This window comes from Mustela erminea, chromosome 4, assembly GCF_009829155.1.
Source record: "Mustela erminea isolate mMusErm1 chromosome 4, mMusErm1.Pri, whole genome shotgun sequence".
Taxonomy (NCBI): domain Eukaryota; kingdom Metazoa; phylum Chordata; class Mammalia; order Carnivora; family Mustelidae; genus Mustela; species Mustela erminea.
In genome coordinates, this window is record NC_045617.1 from 55,679,706 (window position 1) to 55,701,332 (window position 21,627).

General features: G+C 34.2%; 1 protein-coding gene across 1 annotated transcript in view; it reads right to left on the reverse strand.

Annotated features, from left to right (window-relative positions):
• Positions 1 to 21,627, reverse strand: part of STXBP5 (syntaxin binding protein 5) — a 175,268-nt gene that overhangs the window by 86,724 nt on the left and 66,917 nt on the right. Inside the window, 1 exon segment of the mRNA XM_032339296.1 lies at positions 10,028 to 10,106. Within this exon segment, the coding sequence (XP_032195187.1) occupies positions 10,028 to 10,106 (79 nt within the window).

Here is a 21,627-nt window from a genome sequence, read left to right on the forward strand (position 1 = left end):
GTCTTTGAAGTGAACACAGATACTTGCAAGAAGCAATGTGGGAACTTGTCAAGATTCATAAAAATCTTTTATCCTCAAAATTTTACCATTGGAAATTTACTGTAAAGAAACAGTACAATTGTTTAAAAAAAATCTGTTGAATTAACTATAACATCAAAAAAGAGAATCTGTTCACTACTATATTTTTATCTGTAATATGAAAAGCGTGATTATAATATCAAAAACTAAATGTTCAGCCAAAGGGAAGAATGTCTGCGTAAAGCACATAAGCTTTAAAATTATTTTAAGGAATAGATAAAAACTAGTAATATTTTAGACATGTTAAGTAGGAAAAAAAGTTCACCAGACCGAATATGCTCTAAAAATATAATTAAGTTAAAATGTGTATGTAACTGAAAAAAGATTGAGGGAAAATGAACAGAAGAAAAAAATTTGTTTCGAATAATGAAATTACAGGTAATATGTTTCTTTTGTGAAGATTTTATTTAATGTTATAATAAAAAAGAAACAAACTTAGGTACTTCTAAAAACAGTCTAGAGAAGAAGATAATACTGGTTAAAAATGAAATTTACAGGGGTGCCTGGATTGCTCAGTTGGAAGATCACGTGACTTTTTCTTTTCTCTTTTTTTTTTTTGCAATTGTAATTTTGTTACCCAAACAATGTAAGAGCATTTTCATTTTATCTATTTATTTTCATTTTATTTTATTTTATTTCTTTTCAGTGTTCCAACATTCATTGTTTATATACCACACCCAGTGCTCCACGCAATACGTGCCCTCCATGACTCTTGATCTCAGGGTGGTGAGCTCAAGCCCCAAGTTCGGCATAGAGGTTACTTAAAAATAAAATCATCCATTCGGCAAGTGTTTACCAAGTGCTTAACTGTGTTGGTCCCCACAGAAAGGGCCCAAAAGTCTTATCTTCCATCATTTGATTCCTCCAGCTTCACTCCATCCTTTGGCCAGCATACCCCACCCCTCTATTACTGCACTTTTTACTCATCATCTACTTTACTGATTTCGGGGTTCCTTTTCAGAACCCAAAACTTACCTTAATCCTAAGACTTTTAGTTCTGTAGCTAAAAAAATTTTTTCAGAAGAATCCAGATCATATAATCATATGACAATGCTTTTAGTATTCAGAAAGAAAATTATCTTCTTCACCTGTACTTTGAATTAATCCTGAGAAATTCACTCTAAAACTTTCTGACCAAATTATTTCCTTTTCATTTTCAGCACCATCTATTCCAACAGTTCTTTCTTTTCTGCCATTTGTCATATGGAGTTCTTCCCCAAGTTACAATGAAAACAAAATTGTGTCTTACTCTTCCTGATGAAATGTAAATGCTATTTTTATCTATTGTTGAATACACTAAACACATGTTCTAAAGCAGTGTTTAAAAAATAAATAAATAAATAAACCAGCATTTTCTGTTAATCCACCCATTTCTTTTTCGTTCTTTTGATGTTCCTACATCCTGGCTCATGTTTGAATCAAGGCTAATAAAATATTCTTACAAATTAGTTCCTCTTACAATGAGTATCCTCCGATCTTCCTTCTGTTATCATTCTAACCTATCTTTCTATAGCAGCAAACAAGGCTTACTTACTTACTCTCTCCTACAAACACTTCAATGATGTGTTCTGGGAATGTTTTATTTTAGTTTTTGTTTTTGCTTTTGTTTTTCTGTTCAAAATCTACTAGTCCTCCTTTTTCTACATCTTCACTTTTGTGTTTTTCAAAATAAAATACCAGTGCTGAGAGCGTCAGCTGTATAAAGGGTTCTGAACTGTTGGAACCATTCTGAATGCACTCCTTTTTCTTACAGCTTTTTCTTCACCTTCATTTCAGCAACCACCACTGGTTAAATGTACCTCAAGGGCTTAATACAGGTTTATTTTCAAATATAGTTACCAAATAAAACTTGCCAGTGATATACAAATGTATCACAAAATGCATTTATCAGCAGACTTAGTAAGTTATATCAGTTTTAACTTAACAATGAGTTAAAAACCAATTTAAGGGAGCACCTGGTTGGCTCAGTCAGTTAAACCTCTGCCTTCCACCCAGGTCATGATCTCAGGGTCCTGGGATCGAGCCCCACGTGGGGCTCTCTGCTCATCAAGGAGTCTGCTTCTCCCTCTCCCTCCACCTCTCACTTGTACTTTAATAAATAAATCTTTAAAAAAAAACTAATTTAGTGAAAAACTTAAAAACAGAGGAATCTTAGTGCTTTAAATTCATAGAAGCCACAGACAAACCCCAATCTCCATACAGCTGCTAAATAAGGTATTCTAATATCAGAAGATAGAGCCATTAATCTAGTAGTCTTTGTTGTCTAGCTATGTGGGATTATACAATTACAGTGTTAGGGAATGTAAGTCAAATGTTATCTTAAAATTAAGAAAGTGAATGGTAATTTATTTTAGTTAGGTAAGAGGTCTGGAGATTAAGGCTAGGAGAAAGTATTCATGTTTTGAGAGACCGAAGATAATACAGATAAATCTGGGGTAGGTCATAAGAATGCCTTTGAGGATAGTGACAAAACGAGAATTAGCCAACCTAAAATTGAAACTCTCTCACCAACTTGAGAAAAGTAACAAGAGAAAAGGAAACATTATCTGCTGAGAAATTTAAAATGAAATTTTAAATCTGTGGGCTCAAAGATGTCTTCTCTTATTAGATACAATTAATTATAAATCGACTTAGGGATTTTTCCTAAACAGTATTAAGATCAAATGCCATTACCACAAGGGGATACCATAAAACCCAAACCCGGACTTTGTCAAATCAGAATTTGTAGCCTAGAAGTGATCTATGAAGCTCTCTAGTTCTCTGAGTAGCTAAGGTTACTTACATTAAGTTATCCACCCTATTAGACAGACACAAACAGATCTCCTCTTAGTTCACATTAATATGATTACTAATATTGAGTAGGATTTAATGTTAAATTAAGGAAAATGATCTGATAAACTAGAAAATTTAAAAAAGAAATCTTGGAGGCACCTGGCTGGCTCAGTTGGTAGAACATGCAACTCTTGATCTCAGGGTTATGAGCTTAAGCCCTACACTGGGTGTAGAGATTACTTAAAAAATAAAATAAAAAATCAGGTCTTGGCAAACCAAGCAACCTCTGAATCATTAGGACAATTCTATCCTAATCCATCTTAACTTGTGAAAGTGCTCAACTCTATCTCTGGAGTCAACCTGAGCTCAAATTCCAGCTCTGCTACTTTGCAGGACAAGTTAACTTAAGTCAAAACTTATTATTTATATCTGTAAATACAGATGATAAAGTTGCCTATTTCAAAGTGTTGTTAGAATTATGGAAGGTAATGCATTCAAACTGCATAGCAGAATAGCTGGCTTATAAAAGTTCAATAACAAATGTTGTTCATCTAGTTTTTTCTTCTTGGTTCTTGGAAGCCAAGCCATCTAGGTAAGTCTTGAGCTCCAAAGACAAGAAGCTAGTTTCATATCAAGTAAGGCTATGAGAATTGTTAAGACAATACAAAAGGGAAATACTTCTGTTTCTGAAAGTGGGCATGCTATCTGAATGAGTCTCTTCTGGTTGCTATGGCTTACCATCAACTGGGACGGAGAGAGAATGAATATGAAACATTTGTTGACTCTAATACACTGGTGCCAAGAAAATAAAAAGAGAAAGCTCCATGCATGATAGAAAATGACAATATAAACACATTTATTGATGTAGATACTAGATTCTAAAATATTATTCTCAATGGTCAACATATCTGTGACTAAATTGGTGAGTTTCTTCATCACAGTTTTATCAGACAGGTTAGCAAAGCAATTGTTGCTGGGAGATCTGCAGGTATTATATGATCTTGGGGCTTGGTGGTTAATGTGAACAGAGAGTAGGTTTCATTAAAAAGGAAGTAAAGTAAGAGTACAGACTTAATTAAATCTGGGGCCTTCCACTTGTGGCCTGTATGACTTTGGGCAAGTTACTCAATGTCTTCGTTTCAGTTTCCTCATCTATATGCCAAAGGTAGTAATACCTGCCTCATAGAATGCTTCCTAAGATTAAATAAATTAAGATGTATAAAGTACCTAGAATAGTGTCTGGCAAACAGTAAGCACAGCATAAGTGTTACTATGGATTATTGCATAGACACAGTTATTTAAGAAAAATCTAGAGTTGAGAAAGAAAAACTAAGAGCAAGACTTGCATTCAGGGGGAAAAAATCTTTTTGCATGAGGGAGTTTGTTTTGGGGCTTCAGAAAGTTAGGGTTCTCTCAATGGATACACTTCTAGTAGCAGTTGGGAAAACTCACTGGTAGCAAGTTTGTGGATGTTACTGAAATAAACTTTTAGATATTTTCAGAACTAGAGTATTATAAATGTATCCTGAGTTTTTATTAGTCTGTTTCGGTTTTTTCAAAAAAATATTTTTTTTGAGAGAGAGAGTGTGAGAGTGTGCGCACATGTTTTGTGTGCCAGCAGGGGAGGAGCGGGTTAGGGGGATACAGAAAAAGAGAGAATCACCCTGCACGAAGCCCAGCATGGGTGGGGCTCAACCTCACAACCCTAAGGATCATGACCTGAGCCAAAATCAAGAGTCAGATGCTTAGCTGACTGAGCCATCCAGGTGCCCCTGTGTTTTTTTCATATTCTTATATAGGCAATCCACCTACAGCTTTTAGTGTACATATGAAATTTAAAAAATCATCTACTGGGGTGCCTGGGTGGCTCAGTGGGTTAAGCCTCTGCTTTCGGCTCAGGTCATGATCTCAGGGTCGTGGGATCGAGCCCTGCAACGGGCTCTCTGCTCAGCAGGGAGCCTGCTTCCCCCTCTCTCTCTCTGTCTACCTGTGATCTTTCTCTCTGTCAAATAAATAAAATCTTAAAAAAAAATCATCTACTAAACTAGTTGAAAACAAATTCAGGCACCACATTTGAGGGGGCTCAAATCTGCTTACAGATAAACAGATATATCATGCATGTACATGTGTGCATATGAGGCCGGGGTGGGTGGAGTCAGCAAACTAGTGCCCGTTGCCTGTTTTTGTATGGTATGGCCTGCAAACTAAAAATGATTTTTACATTTTTAAATAGTTGAAAAAAATACACAAAAGAATATTTTATAATACATGAAAATTAAAGGAAATTCAGATTTCAGTATCTATAAAGAAGGTTTTATTAGAACACAGTTGTATTCTTTCATTTCTGAGTTGTCTATGGCTGCTTCTGGGCTATAATAGCAGAACTGGATAGCTGCCAGTTGAGACCTGAACAGCTTGAAAAGCCTGAAATATTTATTCTCTGGCCCTATACACAAATAGTTTGCCATAGTATGTGTTATAAGGAAAGGGAGTAAATTAAATCATAGACATGGTTCTCCAAATGTGAGTAAACTGCCATTTTTAACTGTGATAACATTCAATTTTAGGTTTCCAAACATAGATGTTCCCCCCCAAAACTGGTAATTCTTTGAATGGTAGCCCATTTCTTAAAAGACACTAACTTCCGGGGTGCCTGGGTGGCTCAGTCAGTTGAGTGTCTGACTCTTGGTTTTGGCTCAGATCATGATCTCAGGGCTGTGGGATCAAGCCCCATGTAGGGCTCTCTTCTCAGTGCAGAGACCGCTTAAGATTTTCTCCCTCTAGGGGCGCCTGGGTGGCTCAGTGGGTTAAGCCTCTGCCTTCGGCTCAGGTCATGATCTCAAGGTCCTGGGATCGAGCCCCACATCAGGATCTCTGCTCAGCACAGAATCTGCTTCCCCTACTCCCTGCCTGCCTTTCTGCCTACTTGTAATCTCTCTCTCTGTATTAAATAGATAAAATCTTAAAAAAGAATTTTTTTTTCTCCCTCTACCTCTGCCCCTTCTCTGCTCGTGTGTTCTCTTAAATGAGTAAAATTGGGGGGGAAAAAAAAAAGAAAGAGAGAGATTAACTTCTAATGCTCATTGTGTAAAACTCTAAGGAGTACAAGTGAATACCTGTTTGAAAACTTGAACCTTTCCTGAGTTGATTCTTGTTGAAAATTTGGCCCTGCCTGTAACTTCCTATGTAGTCTAATGGTGAAGTGAAAAGGTAGAAGGAGAGGGATAAAGGACTACAATTTACCAAACATCTACCACATGCCAAACACATATTTTTCTTTCAAGTCTTTACAACAATTTTACTAAGTGGAAATTACCATCCCTATTTCACTGAGGTAAGGACAGAAGTTCAGTGATGTTAAGCAACTTGCCAAAGACAACAGAGTCGTTGTGGTGGCAGAACTGGGATTTGAACCTAAGTCCAAGAACCCAAACTCTTAGTTATTTTCACTAAATCAGGAGTTCTCAAATAAGATAATTATGACTCATCGTAAGAAGTATACTTTACTTCATGATACAGTATACAGACATATTAGTACATACAATTGGACAAGTTTCATGAACCAATATTTAACCTTAAAATGTGCAGTATACTCTATTTCTTATTCTAGTCTAGAAGTTAAAAACTGATGTCTCAACCAACAAAAATATTTTCACAACCCACTTATAGATGACCACTATCTACTATTTAAAAACAAACAAAGTATCAGGGGTGAGGGAATAGGTAAAATGGGTCAAGGGGAGCAGGCATTATAGACTTCCAGTGACAGAATGAATAAGTCACAGAGATGAAAGATACTGCATATGGAATACAGTCAATGGTATTATAATAGTGTTGTATGGTGACAGACGGTAGTAACAACTATGGTGAGCACAGCACAAAGCACAGAATTGTTGCATTTGTACTACCAAAACTAATGTAACATTGGGTGTCAAATAAATAAATAAATGCTGCACTAAGTCATAGAATAAGAAAATTCTCAATCTACAGAAGGATATTAGTGAGGTTCTATAGTTATAGTCTTGTCAACCTTGCAACTTGCACATCAATCTGTGAAAGGAAAACCAGGGAAAAGCTGACGTTTGTCAGGGGTTATCAAATGCTGTTTTGAGACTAGTGATATGTGAGACAACTGGATGAAAGAGTATGTTCCAAGGGCTTCATGTATTTGCTTAATCTTCTTAACTACTCTTCGAGGTAGATACTATTATCATTATTCTCATCTTACAGATAAAGAAACACACAGAGAAAGTTCAGTCGATTTGCCCAAGATGGCACAATGAGCAGGTAGTTAAAGAAGGATCAGTCCCAGGTGGGCCAGCTCCAGAGTTCACTCTTATTCACTTTGCTCAAGCACCACTGGCTGCAGCACTTCACACTTGGGTCACACCAGTTTTTCAAAAAACCAACTGCAACAGAACTGACTTAACATTTAACTTTTGACTTTTTATTAAGAACTGGCCATATGAAGAATAGTTCTCTATCTTTAATAAAAGTGCTTTTAAAATGCTGTATTAATTATATTGTTACTATTCACTATGTAAAGAAAAAATATGGTCTCTCCCAATGTAATACATGCTTTTATTTACTAGAAAATAAAAGACACAAATCTCGATTCGATTTTTTGACAGAGTGTACCTTTCCCTCAGAGTTAAATTATGTTATCGTTACCTATAACAGCCAATTCTTCATGGTTACACTTTTCTAAACACCAGCTTATGTTCTTCTTCCTTATATTCAGTAACACTATGCAAGGACAAATAGAAGTGAGACAGGTATGTCCCATGCTTTCACTGAGCTAATATTTAAAGGGGAAGGCATACATTTAACAAATAATTTCATTATCAGTGACAAGTACAAATTCTAGAAAGGAAACACATAGCATACTTTCAGACTGTATTACTGGGGACCCAACCTAGGTAACATGGCCAAAACATCCTCAAAGCAGTGATATTATTGCTAAGCTATAAAGGACAAAAGGGAATCTTTCTGCCTAGAATGATTTCTTGGTTTAAAAAAAAAAAAAAAGAAAAAAGAAAGAAAAGAAAAGAAAACACAGAAGATCTTGAGAATGGAAGGAAGGCAAATCTGGCAATTTGCCAACATTCCCTGCTGCCAACCTGAATCCCTTTAGCTGGCACCTGCTCAAGACACTTGCTAGGAATAGAAAAAGGTGAGAGGTGACTAACTTATTTAATAGAGGGTGATTCTGCTATAGGTGCAATGAGGGGTGCAGTAGTTCTCAACATTGGCTACACATTGGAATTCTAGGAAACAGTTACAAGGTAAAAGGCCCTGGTGAAAGAAGAACCTTTTAATTTACTGCATGTCCTAACCCAGGTGAAAAAGAAGTTGGAAAGCTGGTGAAGAATGTTCTCAGAGAGTGATCCTATTGATCTATTTAAAAGTATCTACACACACACATACACACACTTGTATGTACACAAGTATATACACAAGTATCTTCAAATGCATGCAAAAGAGCTAGACTTCTTTTTTTCATGTCTGATCTTATGGAAGAAAAAATATTGCTGCCATCCTGAAGAAACTGAAAACGTAAGTGTTATCCTTTATAAAAATCAAAACCAGGAATAGGTAAATCACAGAGAGGGGAAAAAAAATAAAGAACTTCCCTGGACTTTAATCTTTGTTGCCAATCAGTATTTGTTAAAATGAACAGATAATTCAGAAGACAATAAGCACTGTTAATTTAAATGTTTAGACAATTCATTTGATACTTCATTATAAACTAGAAACATTTTTTCTGGTTCTTCCCACATACTTTTTTTCCCCTCTTGCCGGTGATTGCTTTTCCTACTTACATTCCTTTGCCATACAACAAATTATGGCAAAAAGAAAAAAAAAAAAATTGGCAGTAGGAATTTACAGTAAGAGCAACTACTGATGGAAAGTTTATTATGTACCAGAAACTCTGTAAAATATTTTCAATATATGACTGTCTTACTTAAGTCATCACAATGACCTTCTGACATATTATCATATTCATGTCATAACTGACAAAACTGAAGCACAGTTTTGTCACATCAAGTAACTCTATGCCAAAGGTCACACAGTGAGGGTGCCACAGTCAATTAAACAGATGCCATTCCTTTCGGAGTTCATTCAACCTCTTTTTGGAACACAGTACATCTTTTGAATGCCAGAAGGCAGCTAATGAGGATCAAGGACAAATAATAGCAATCTTAACAATTCTTTAGCTTACTGACTTTTCTCAAATGAGAATAGGGCTGAAATGATTATGATTAGAAGAATGGCAAATTACAAAGGGAAGTAAGCCAGTTTTAACAAGCAGTGGTCATAAACTGGTATATAAAAACATATATCAGTGGTTCTAAACTTCCATGTATCAGAATCTCCTGTGGGTCTAATTAAAACACAGATCAGTTGGCTCCAGCCAAGGGTAGAGTATCTGATTCAGAAGGTCTGGAGTAGAGTCTGAGATTTTGAATTTCTAACAAGTTCTCAGCTAATGCTACTAGCCAAAGACCCAGTCTGGGAATCAATGCACTATATATACTAAGTAAATTCACTCTCTTACACAGCTGTAGTAAATAAAAACACACACTTTCCCCAGGAACTAGAACACAAATAAAAGGCATTTTTTAGGGGTTAATGGAATGTGGCATATTTAAAGAAATATTTATAATTTTTTTCCTTTATTATATTTTTAACCATTTGGTACATATAAAAAATATAAAATACAAACTGACAAACTTCCTTTAATATTAAACTGTATGTATTTTTGTAATTGTCAAATATTCTTATGATATTTAATTTTTGAAGAATACATCTAACTTTCATAATTAACATATATATCATAAATGGGTTAAGCTTTAAGTACTTTTCACTGCTTATTCCACAATTTTCAGTAATGAATAAACACCATTTAAGACTAACAGAATGTATAACATTTGACAAGAAAGATTACTCTAAGTTTCCAAAATATGTTACAAACTAGTAAAGACAAAGAGAATACAAAGAAATACTTTATTCTAAACTTATCAATTTTAGTTTTTTTGTTAAATAAAGAATGCATAAAATTTTAAGACTGAGCTAGACAATTCTAAAGTAGGTATTACAACATAATGATAAAAGAGCCTTTAGTGCTATTGAGTAATTATATACAATGAATATTGGCAATGAAGTAAAATCTTACCCAGATCTAGTCGTTTTGAATTCCACCTTGAGGATAGGTTTGCAGGGTTCTGGCTTCTTCCCATCCTTTAATTGTTTTCCTAAAATATATTTTCCTGCATTAAATTCTAGAATTCTAAGTTATTCTAAATTCTTATATTGATAATTTATATATAAAATGAAAGTAAAATGAAATACATCATAAAAATTTTTAAATGATTTTGAAAAGAAGTATTTTAATATAAAATATTTAAAATAACCAAGTAAATCTACTGTTTGAAATTCAGTGCTTAAAAGTAAGAATAATTTAGTAATAACATTCATGTGACAAAATTCTTGCAAAATATATTGATAGCCTTTCCAATGTTCCTAATTACAGATAAGCAAGCAGAATTTTAATTTTCTAAATGAATTCAAGTTTTAAAATAGCTAGATTTGAGAAAATCAAATATAAACATGTTTTCACCCAAGTGTGACAGTTGCAAAATTAAAACCTATGCTAATAACTTCATTTATATGTATTCTCCTAAAGTAAAATCCATCTATTGTAATGTCCAAAAAGAACGCTAAAATAAACCAACCTCTATATATTATTTTAGAAAAAATTTTTGATTCCTGCTATTTCCGACATGATCATTGTAGAAACAACTCAGAAAAATATAAAGAAAATAAAACCTATCTTCCATTTTCAGAGATCATTCTCAATATTAATATCTTATTTTTGGAGATCCCAGACACATGCCCCTATCCCAATACTTCTTTCCCAGCTTCCCCCCACCTCCCATAATACAGATAGCTCAATCTAATAAACTTTTGTTTAAAATTTCATTGTTTGCTGTTTGACTCACCAAGAAGAATGTAAATTCTGTGAAAGCAAACGTTTTTTAAGTGTATGTGCGCTTTCTATTGATGTATCCCTGGTGACAAGTATTGTTTGACATATCGGTGGGTGCTCAGTAACTAATAAGTGAGTAAATTAATGATTTTTCCTTAGGCGTAATTCTTAGGGAAAGGGGTTTCTAGGTCAAACTGTATTCCAAACACACTGTACCAATTCATACTTCCATTAGTTGTTTAAGACCACAGTTTGCCACATTCTTCCCAAACAACGCTATTTTGTTTGTTTTTAATCAGAAAGGGTGTCTACTTTTAATTTGTATTGTTTTAATCTCTAGAATATTCTTCAACGTTCTAGTCATCTGTACGTCTTCTTTTAAAAATAATTTATGTTCTTTACCTATGCTTGTATGTTATCTTCTTTACATTTAAAAATAAATTTTATATTCAAAGCTCATTAATACTGTATCCATCATATGTTATAAACATCATTCCTAGTGTCATTTATGACTGAATTCTTAGAAAAATGTTAAACTGCACACTAGAATACCTTTAAGTCATCAAAATCGTGTTTCCAGTTGAGAAAACTTAAAATCCTAAAATGTCAATTCTTCTAAAATTAATTCATAAATTCAATGTAATTAGAGTTCGAACAGCTTTTCTTTGATTTGCACAAAGTGACTTGAGTTTACACAGTGGACTCACTACCTATGAATAGTGAAAAAAATTAGGAAAAGAAATGGGACTTCCAGAATGACAAAGTAAGGACCTCTGTGAACCCAAAAGGACCTCTCCCACAAAAACTGAAATACTAGCACAACTAAAGTTAATCACTTCAGAACCCTGGAAATAAACTGAAGCCACAAAACAAGTGGAACATTGTCTACGCAATAGAAATGACTAAACTTTAGTTAAGACAGGGAGGGCTAGAACATTCTGATAAGGGTTATTCCCACCTTCCTCATTCCCCAGCTAGGAGGCTAGGCAGACATGAAAATCCAAAAGTATCAGTGAACTAATCAGTGCTGAATTTTTTTTTTTTTTTTTTTTTTTGCAATTCCATTAAAACCAGTTTCCCTAAGATCACAATCAAAATTTTGTCCCAATGCAGTTCCCTGGAAACCTCTATTCCCAGGGTGTCGTGGCAATTTCATTTGACACAGACATCAGCTCAGAGGGATAGAAGGTCTCACACTTCCGGGGCATCACAGAAATAACAGCAATCTGCTGGCATATCACAACTGCCTAAGGCTGTGGTTTTAGGTGAGTCAAATAAGAGCCTGATCAAGAATTAAAAGTAAATCCTGAAAAACTGAGCACGCTTCGGGACTAAAAGGTTGCACACATGTGCAAGGTCATGTGCATGCCCAGAAAATACCTGAGAAAGAAGAAAGCCCCAGTCACTCCTCTCTGGTTGACTCTGAAACCTTGAGAAAAGAGGAAGTTAAAAAAAAAAAAAAAAGTAAAATACAGAAAGTAAAATGGGCTATAATACCTACTGCTGGCAGGATCACTGCCAAAGAGGTACACGTACATGACAGAAAGAAATAGGATACAGTCTCTCCGGAAGGTAGTCTGAGAATATTAATTAAAAACAGGCATACTTAAAACTCTAATTCTTAGGAAAAGCCATTCATTCGTAAGCATTTATTTCACAGAAACAAAAGGACCAACGCCTATCAAATATATACAAGATGGTAATGACAGCCTAACTTATAGTGATCAAGAACTGAAAATAAAGTGAATACTGATTATGTTGGAAGGGAGGAATACTTTGTGAAAAACTGGGAACAAAACTGGCTATTACATGACCATTAAAATGAAGGAATTAGAGCTATGCCAGATGACATGAAGGGACTATTCTCAAGTAGAGTGGATTAAGAAAACATACAAGAAAGATTAATATAATTCCATTTTATGCAAAATAATGGCAAAACTCCTCATAATTACATATGTGTGTACATATATATATATAATTTTAGAAATATATTTTTGAAGAACACCTGTAAGTTTTTTGACATACTGTACCTAGTCACTGGGTTGCTAACATGGGGGAAGGCTGAGGGAGAAGGAACTGGTAAGATATGATTCCATTTATGAATAATATGTATGAAAAAAGCTACCAGCCCTTTTTATCATTCCCCTCCTTGGTTTCAAGCTTATTGAGAAGCTCTTTCCCACATCAAAATCATATAAATTTTTTTTTAATTTCTTAAAATTGCTCTATAGTTTTACCTATTACATTTAATTATTTTCTGAAGTATATTTTGGCACAGGGAAGATATTTTTCCTCTAATAATTTCAAAGCTATTTTTATAGTTCTATTGAGCTGCAATTGCTGGACAATAAAGTGCACATATTTAAAATGCACAATATGAAGAGCTGTGATAGAAGTATGCACCTGGCAGCACTATTTGTTGAACCATTATTTCTTTCCCCACTAATACAGTGTATCACCTTTATTACATTACATTTTTAGAAATCAGCCCTGTCAACTTACAAGGGCATCTAATCCTGCCTCAAGATACTAGGGGATCATCTCTTTCCCATTGTGTAAGAAATGACAAAGCAATGAAACTTGAACCTCTAATTAAATTAGCATCTTAATTTACAGAAATCCAGTGGCTAGTGACAGAGTAAGTCAAACACCAAACCAAGGAACTGAAGAGGATTGCTGGTTTGTTGGGGGAGAGGGGAAAGGGGTGGAAACTGAGAAAAAAAGAAAGGTAGGAAAAAAGGAGGCCTAAATCGGAAAAGGAGTCCCTCGCATTGTAGAAGGAATGCAGAATTTCAATCACTATTTTAATCTGCTCAGAAATACATGAGCTTTCAATAAAGAATTTAAATGGTTGCTCTGGAGGCCAGCATCAGGCCTTTATTCTTCTACCAACCCAAAGCTCTAATGGGAGTGTCAGACTGATAGAACTTAAATTACAGACACAAATTTTTACATTTATTTCCAAAAGTTATTCTTTGTATGCATTTTGCTTCATGAAGTAAACAATTATTCAGTTATAACTCAATTTAACTTATTTCAATATTCACCACTGATCTTCCAGTGGCTAGAACAATTTTTAAAGAAGAACATTACATGGTATATCTACCAAATTTTTATAAGTTTTGAGCTTACATATTGTACATAAAACCTGGCTAGGTGCAAAAATCTTAGCTTCTGTCTTGCTCAATATTCTTCTATGTTCCTCTCCTACAACCAGTATTCAAATTAAGAATAAAGTTTAAAGCCAGTCTAATTTCTATTTCTTTATAAGTAAACTTTCTTCACCACCCCCTACAAGGATGCTAACTGAGTAGGTTTATTATTTCTGTAAGTAAAAAAATTTTGCAGTTTTTATAATAATCTTTCTTCATGAATCTTGCTTGGAAAATAATGAGTCCTTTTGATTGGCATAATGTGATTTTTTTCCAACTCCAATTTCTTAAATTATGTCACCAATAATTGTTTACATTCCAGAAAGGCAAATTTATACATCTGTAATCCTAGACTAACCATTTTCTAAATCAAATTAAGTAATAAGGACCTTGCTAAGATTTTTACAAAGGACATGTAAGTAAATTAAAGGATGTTTAGAAGATCACCTGATTTCACCACCAGCTGTCATTTTACTTCTGACTTGCTGTGTCATCTGAGCAGCAAGAACCTGTGCTTATTCAAGAACCTGTGGTTCTTGTTCAAATACCTGTGAACTACTTTGATAAATTGTTGAAAAGAGCTGGTAAATTATAAAACAACTTAATAAATCATATAAACCTCCAAGTCACATCTGATTTATCTTTTACTATGCCCTGCTTCCCATTCCTGTAAACCACCCAGCCATAAAAAATTGGCCTCAGTACTATTGATTAAATTGCAGAACTGTATTAATGTAAGTCCATTTCTTCCCATTTGCTGTCACAACTGAAATCTTCATTTATTGTTTAAAAATCTTCCTAATTGGTCTCCCACTTCTGTCCCCAGTTCACCTAATGCACAACCATCAAAGTAATATTTCCAAAATATAAATTTAATGTTTCTCATTGTAAAATCATTTAGGTCTCCATCATGAAATCCAAACTCTTAAGCATACTACAATATATATTCTTGCCTCCATATGCAGTTCTGTCTTTGTTTCCTGCAGCTTGCCTAAAGGTATTTTTAACTCTGGCCATTTTAAACTATTAGCAGTTTTCCAAGAACATCCTGCTTTTGATTATGTCTTTGTATCTTCTGACTAAAATAACTTTGCTCTGCTCTTTCCCATCTTATCACACCCCATTCATCCTTTAAGACCAAGCTCATATAACTTGGATTTGTGAAATCGTCCTACACCCTTCGTCCAAAAAACAATTAATTCTGTTTCCATAGCATATTGTGTATGCCTTTATCAGCACTTATAATATGTATTTTAGTAATCCGTTATAGATAATTTTCATTCACTGGAATCTGAGTTCTTCAAGGGGAATATATTTCCAGTATTTAATCTCTGGTAAATAGGGGGTGCTCAATAAATGTCTACTGAATGAATGAATGAATGAATGAACATGCATTAAAAATGACTGAGGATCACTGACAAAAACAAGTGTTTCCTTTGGTTTTAATTTTGATATTTAGAATGTAGAACACATTTTCTAACTGATACAGTTGTTACACAGCAATTAGGTTTTCAGCCTAGAGCATCTATCCAGTATGGTAGCCACCACTCACACATGGCTACAGAGCACTTAAAATGTGGCTGGTCCAAGATGTGGCATAAGTATAAAGTACACAGTAGATTTTAAAGAGTACAAAAAAAGGATGTGAAATATCTCAAATTTATAAGTTGATTATATGTTTAAATGATATTTTGAGTTAAACATTTATTATTAAAACTAATTTTATGTTTTTAAACTGCTATTCATATAGTTATTAGTAAATTTACAATTACACATGGCGTTTGCATTATATTTCTATTGAACTGTGATGTTCTAGAAAATAAAATCATTCTAACTGGAGAATGACATTGTTAATAATACTAGAACAAAATGAGGAGAGGAGGGTGTTCTTCTTTAGTAAGTATGAAGACCGAGTTGATGTAGAGCTGGACTAGAGACACCTGAATACCCGGTTTTTTGACTCCTGGCCAAGGGCAGTAGGATTTATGATATGCTTTTTCAAGGTCCCAAACTCCCAAAACTCCCCCAGTGACCCCCAGTGTAACCATTTTACCAGTGGTTGGCAACTAACCTAACTAGTGTGACAAGATTGGCTTGATCTCTGAAAGGGTAAACTGAGTTCCTCAGAAGCTAGATCTTGGTGGCTGGAGCTGAAGACTCAGCACAATCCTTGTATATATGGGCCTGTGGGAGCCTGCATGTGGGATGCCTCTCAGAATGCACCTGCATTGTTTCTCCTGCTGCAGGATATCCTCTGCCTTTAAATAAAAGTTTTATTTGCATATGTTCTATAGAGTCCAGTAATAAGTCTTTTCAAATTCACAAACAGAGGGAAAACTTTGCAATGAACTATATAAAAAGAACTGCAATATGGTTTTATTATTCATTGAATGTTTTATGCTCAGGTGAATATTAAAAGTAGATTAACAGAAATTTTTGAATGTCACATCCATAAAATATTACACTGACTTTTAACTTAAGTAAAATATTTTCTTCAGTGACACTTAATAGAGTTAAAGTTCCACAATCCTATTTACTCCTTAATATGTAAGTAGACCGATCATACTGATGAATAAGCTCCAGAAACTAAATTTTAAATTGTCATTTCCTAAAATGGACATCTACTGATTTTTATCATCTACCACCTCCATTTCTTTTGAGAATCAGCTGATGTTGGTGAAGATGACAATCAGAAAAATTGTACTCTGAAACACACATACCCAGAGTTACAGGGAAGATCCTGAGATCCTGTGGTGCCCTGAGCCAGCAAATCACTGAACTATGATGACTGCTTCAGGGTAGTTAAGAGCCATGCCAGGACTATCAAGTTCTTCCCTCCTAAATTATGAAAGTTTGTCAGAGGAAGAGAAACAAGTCCAAAAGAGAAAAGCAAAACTCTCCCCTACACTTACCACACAGAAATACAAAATTTCAGCCCACCAAGATGAAATGACCTTGCAGTCAATAGAGGGAATAAATCCTGCTTAATTTCTACATATTCATAAAACTGTTTATACCTTAAAAATCACCTTGTTCAATCCTGCCATTTTACAGATGATGAAACTAAAGTCCCAGAGAATAGTAATTAACCCCATTAAGTATATCCACACATAGCAAAGCTAGAGTTACATTCCAGGTTGTCTCATTGCAAGGAAAATGTTCTCTGATATTCTTAAAAACCAGATTAAAGGGACCTATCACTATTTTAGTTAGTAAAAAAATCATCTGTTAAGGACTTCAGACACACAGAAGAAAAATTTCTGAAGAAGTATATCAACCATTTTTCTATGCATTGTAAAATTATCCAACATTATATCAAAAATTATCTTAAATGAATCAAATTATTTTTCTTTTCTGGCTATTTTATCATCACTATCTAGAAAACTGCTCTGCCCCTCAAAATAAGAGTTTGCTATCAAACAACTTAAGCAATGAAAGATGTCATCCAAGGATAAACTGAACATAGCTAACCAATCTGGAGAACTGTCTTATGATTCATTTACAGTTCAAGGCCATCATTTCTCAAAGTGTATTTCATAGAGCACTGGAGAAACACAAGATGTTCTCTAAATAAAGGATATTAAAGTCAAATAAATTTGTGAAAAGCCACATAAAATAAGTGCATATATAAACCAGTATATATAATATTTATGTATGTGTGTGTATGCATATATATCATACATATATGATATATATGTATATCCTCCCTCTTAGAAATTCATGGTACACATTAAAAGTGAAGACATCTTATGCTGAAGAAAATGCTCAACTTTAATTCAGCATTTCCAAATCTCTAACTATAACATGGCTTTTCACCAAAAAACTCATTAATATAAGAAAAATTCATATGTGAAAATATTTCGGGGAATACTACTCTAACAATCTTTCAGCCATATCCTACCAAATAAATAACATACCCAGATTTATATTTATTATGATCATATACATATAGCATATCATAATTTTCAGACACTTTCACTTACATTTTGCTTGTTTCATCCAGGATGTACAACAGTGCCTGTTACATGGTAGATCCAATATTTGTTGAATAAATCATCTCCATAAAAACCACACGAAAAGACTAAATTTAATTATCTTCTCCATTTATAGATGAGAAGGCTGAAGTTCAGAAAAGTTAACTGACTTCCCAAAGGTCACAGACCCAGAGATTACGGACCCAGGGCTTGACCACAAGTCTTCTGACTTTAAAACCCCATGTTAGGCTGATGTAATATTATGTCTTCCAAACAGATTATTCAAGGACATCTTATACTATTCTTAACACAAAACATCACATAATGAAGTACTGGTAGGAGTCTTAAAGTACAATCAGTTCCTAGCTATCAAGGTTTAATACTCATAATGCTTTTTCTTTTTTTAACTTACAAATGTTTTTTAAGAAGATACTTAAAACAACCATTAAATGGACTTAAATAAGAAAAAAAGCAAAATAAAAAAATTTTAAGTCTAGTATATTTAAAGTAATTTACCATAACTGCCACAAAGTAAAAGCAAGAGACCACAACAGAAGACAGTAATGAGAAAATAACCCTAAATTTGAATCCATCAAAGCAGACATATAGTATACCAAAATTATATACCATAAAGTATGGTTATATATGGACTAAAGGACACCTTGCCATGGCATGAAAAACACATTTTTATACTTTAAGGTGTAAAAATCCATTTAGTTTTGTCACTGAAAACAGCTATGAACATAAATTTAACTTTGGTAGGTTACCTACCACTAAAAATAAGCAGTAAACATTACTACTATCAAAAATAATTCATATTTTATAAATAAACAGTACATCTGATCATCTACATTTTTAGGCTGCTATAATATGCAATAAATGCCATCCTACTTAACACCTGCCACAGAAAAAACACTTATTATATTTTGTTTGGATTCTAATTTTGAAAAAAAAATACTAAATCAAATATTCTTTGTCTTGTTTGTTTGAAAATAATTTTAGCTAGTGACCCTCTTTTGCTGAGATACCATTAACTTTGTAGAAACTTACTTATGCCATTTCTCAAAGTTTACTCCCAAAGATCTAAGATTTTGATATAAAAAGGGATCAAGATTAAATAGAAAATTTATCATATGGCAACTACCACAATAAAATTAACTCACCCAAGAAACAACAGGTACTAAAAAAAGAGAATAAAACTTTGAGGAGGAAGAGTGTGTTGATAGAGTCTCAAAATACTTCCTTCAAATCCTAATATTTACTGATTACAAATACAAATGAAAAAGTTATTAATTTCAAAGGAAAAGAACATAATAATAGAGAGATCTAACAGACAGAAGTTTAATCAAGGGATCAAAGGATCAAGGTATAAGATGCCATCAATTTGGACAAATCAAACACAAGTTCCACTTGAGAGGCAGCAAAAAGAATCCATCAAACGCTTTAGGATATTCCAAACCTGAATCTACGCATGAAAAACTATCAGACAAAACCAAATGTGGGCACATTCTATAAAATAATTGACCTAGAATATTCAAAAATTGTCAGCTATGAAAATCAAGAAAAGGCTCAAGAACTGCTTCAGTTTGAAACATGACAACTAAATGTAATCTGCATATAGACCCTTTTGATAAAAGGTAAAACTTGGGTGACACAGGACAATGTTCTTATTTGTAAAAAATAGATACTGGAGTTCCTTATAGATCTATAAAGAACTCTTCAAACTCAACACACACAAAACATACAATCATATAAAAAATGGGCAGAAGACATGAACAGACTCTTCTCCAATGAAGACATACAAATGGCTATCAGACACAAAATGTTCATCATCACTAGCCATCAGGGAGATTCAAATTAAAACCACATTGAGATACCACCTTACACCAGTTAGAATGGACAAAATTAGCAAGACAGGAAACAACATGTGTTGGAGGGGATGTGGAGAAAGGGGAATCCTCTTACACTGTTGGTGGGAATGCAAGTTGGTGCAGCCACTTTGGAGAACAGTGTGGAGATTCCTCAAGAAATTAAAAATAGAGCTTCCCTATGACCCTGCAATTGCACTACTGGGTATTTACCCCAAAGATACAGACGAAGTGAAAAGAAGGGCCATCTGTACCACAATGTTCACAGCAGCAATGGCAACGGTCGCCAAACTGTGGAAAGAATCAAGATGCCCTTCAATGGACGAATGGATAAGGAAGATGTGGTCCATATACACTATAGAGTATTATGCCTCCATCAGAAAGAATGAATACCCAACTTTTGAAGCAATATGGATGGGACTGGAAGAGATTATGCTGAGTGAAATAAGTCAAGCAGAGAGAGTCAATTATCATATGGTTTCACTTATTTGTGGAGCATAACGACTAACATGGAGGACAAGGGGAGATGGAGAGGAGAAGGGAGTTGAGGGAAATTGGAAGGGGAGGTGAACCATGAGAGACTATGGGCTCTGAAAAAACAATCTGAGGGTTTTGAAGGGGCGAGGAGTGGGAGGTTGAAGGAACCAGCTGGTGGGTATTATAGAGGGCACGGATTGCCTGGAGCACTGGGTATGGTGCAAAAACAATGAATACTGTTACACTGAAAAGAAATAAAAAATTTTTAAAAATAAAATAAAATGAAAAAAACAGATACTAGAATATTTTGGGGTGACTGGGCAGTATGTCAACAGCTTACTCTCAAATGATTCAAAAGAAAAAAGTGCCATTCTTATTTAAAAAAAAAGATAAAAATTTTGACAGACTTAAAACTACAAAGCCAATGTTGTATATTTCTACTGCCTTTGATACTGGTTCATTTTCTCTGAATTTGAAATCAAAGTTTTAAGACTAATCATCTTTTTTGGTTTTCAGGATTCTTAGGTTCAGAGGGCTTAGGAAATCCAAAAATTTGTGGTAATTTTCAGGTGTATCACCAAGAATGAATAAAGAATGAAAATATATTAAAGAAGAACTGGAACCTCAGTCATAAGGGCTATCTATCCTCTGGATGCATGCATAATAGACCCATAGCAAATTTAAAATAAGGGCTTTTCCAGATGATTGCTACCACACAGCAATGATAAAGTATACTACAATGTGTGGCTTTATGAATTATTGTTTTCTTAAAAAAACAAACAACTCTAAAAACCTATCCTGCCACAGACAGATAAATATTTTAATTTTATTATTTATTTTTTACATTGCAATAATTCAGAATGGACCTATACTTTTTTTAAGTGGGTCCTGATAATTTTAAAGCAAATAATGAAATATGAGCAATACCACAAGGATAATCTTCAATAGACTAAATGTAAAGAATAGTTCCTTTAATCTCTCAAAATCCACTGGTTAAGAGTCTCTTAGGGTGGTTGGAGAATGTAGATTAATAAAGAAATGCAAATTCCTAAACTTCATCCAAAACTCAAGAAAGGTCTTCATAATCTGTTCATGAACACCCTAATTAAACCTCAGAAGTTTTATAAATAGCTCTTGCACAGAAAAGAATAAGCAAGCTTGAGACCGCTATCCCAGGAAAGGATGGCTTGCAAAGTTTGCTCTTGGTTGGCACCTGGTAACTGGCTTTCGAGATGGTTTCCACCATTCCCAGACTGATGAGGGTGGCATACTGTGCCTAAGTTGTTCATATGAACAAAATAATTCATGATGAATCC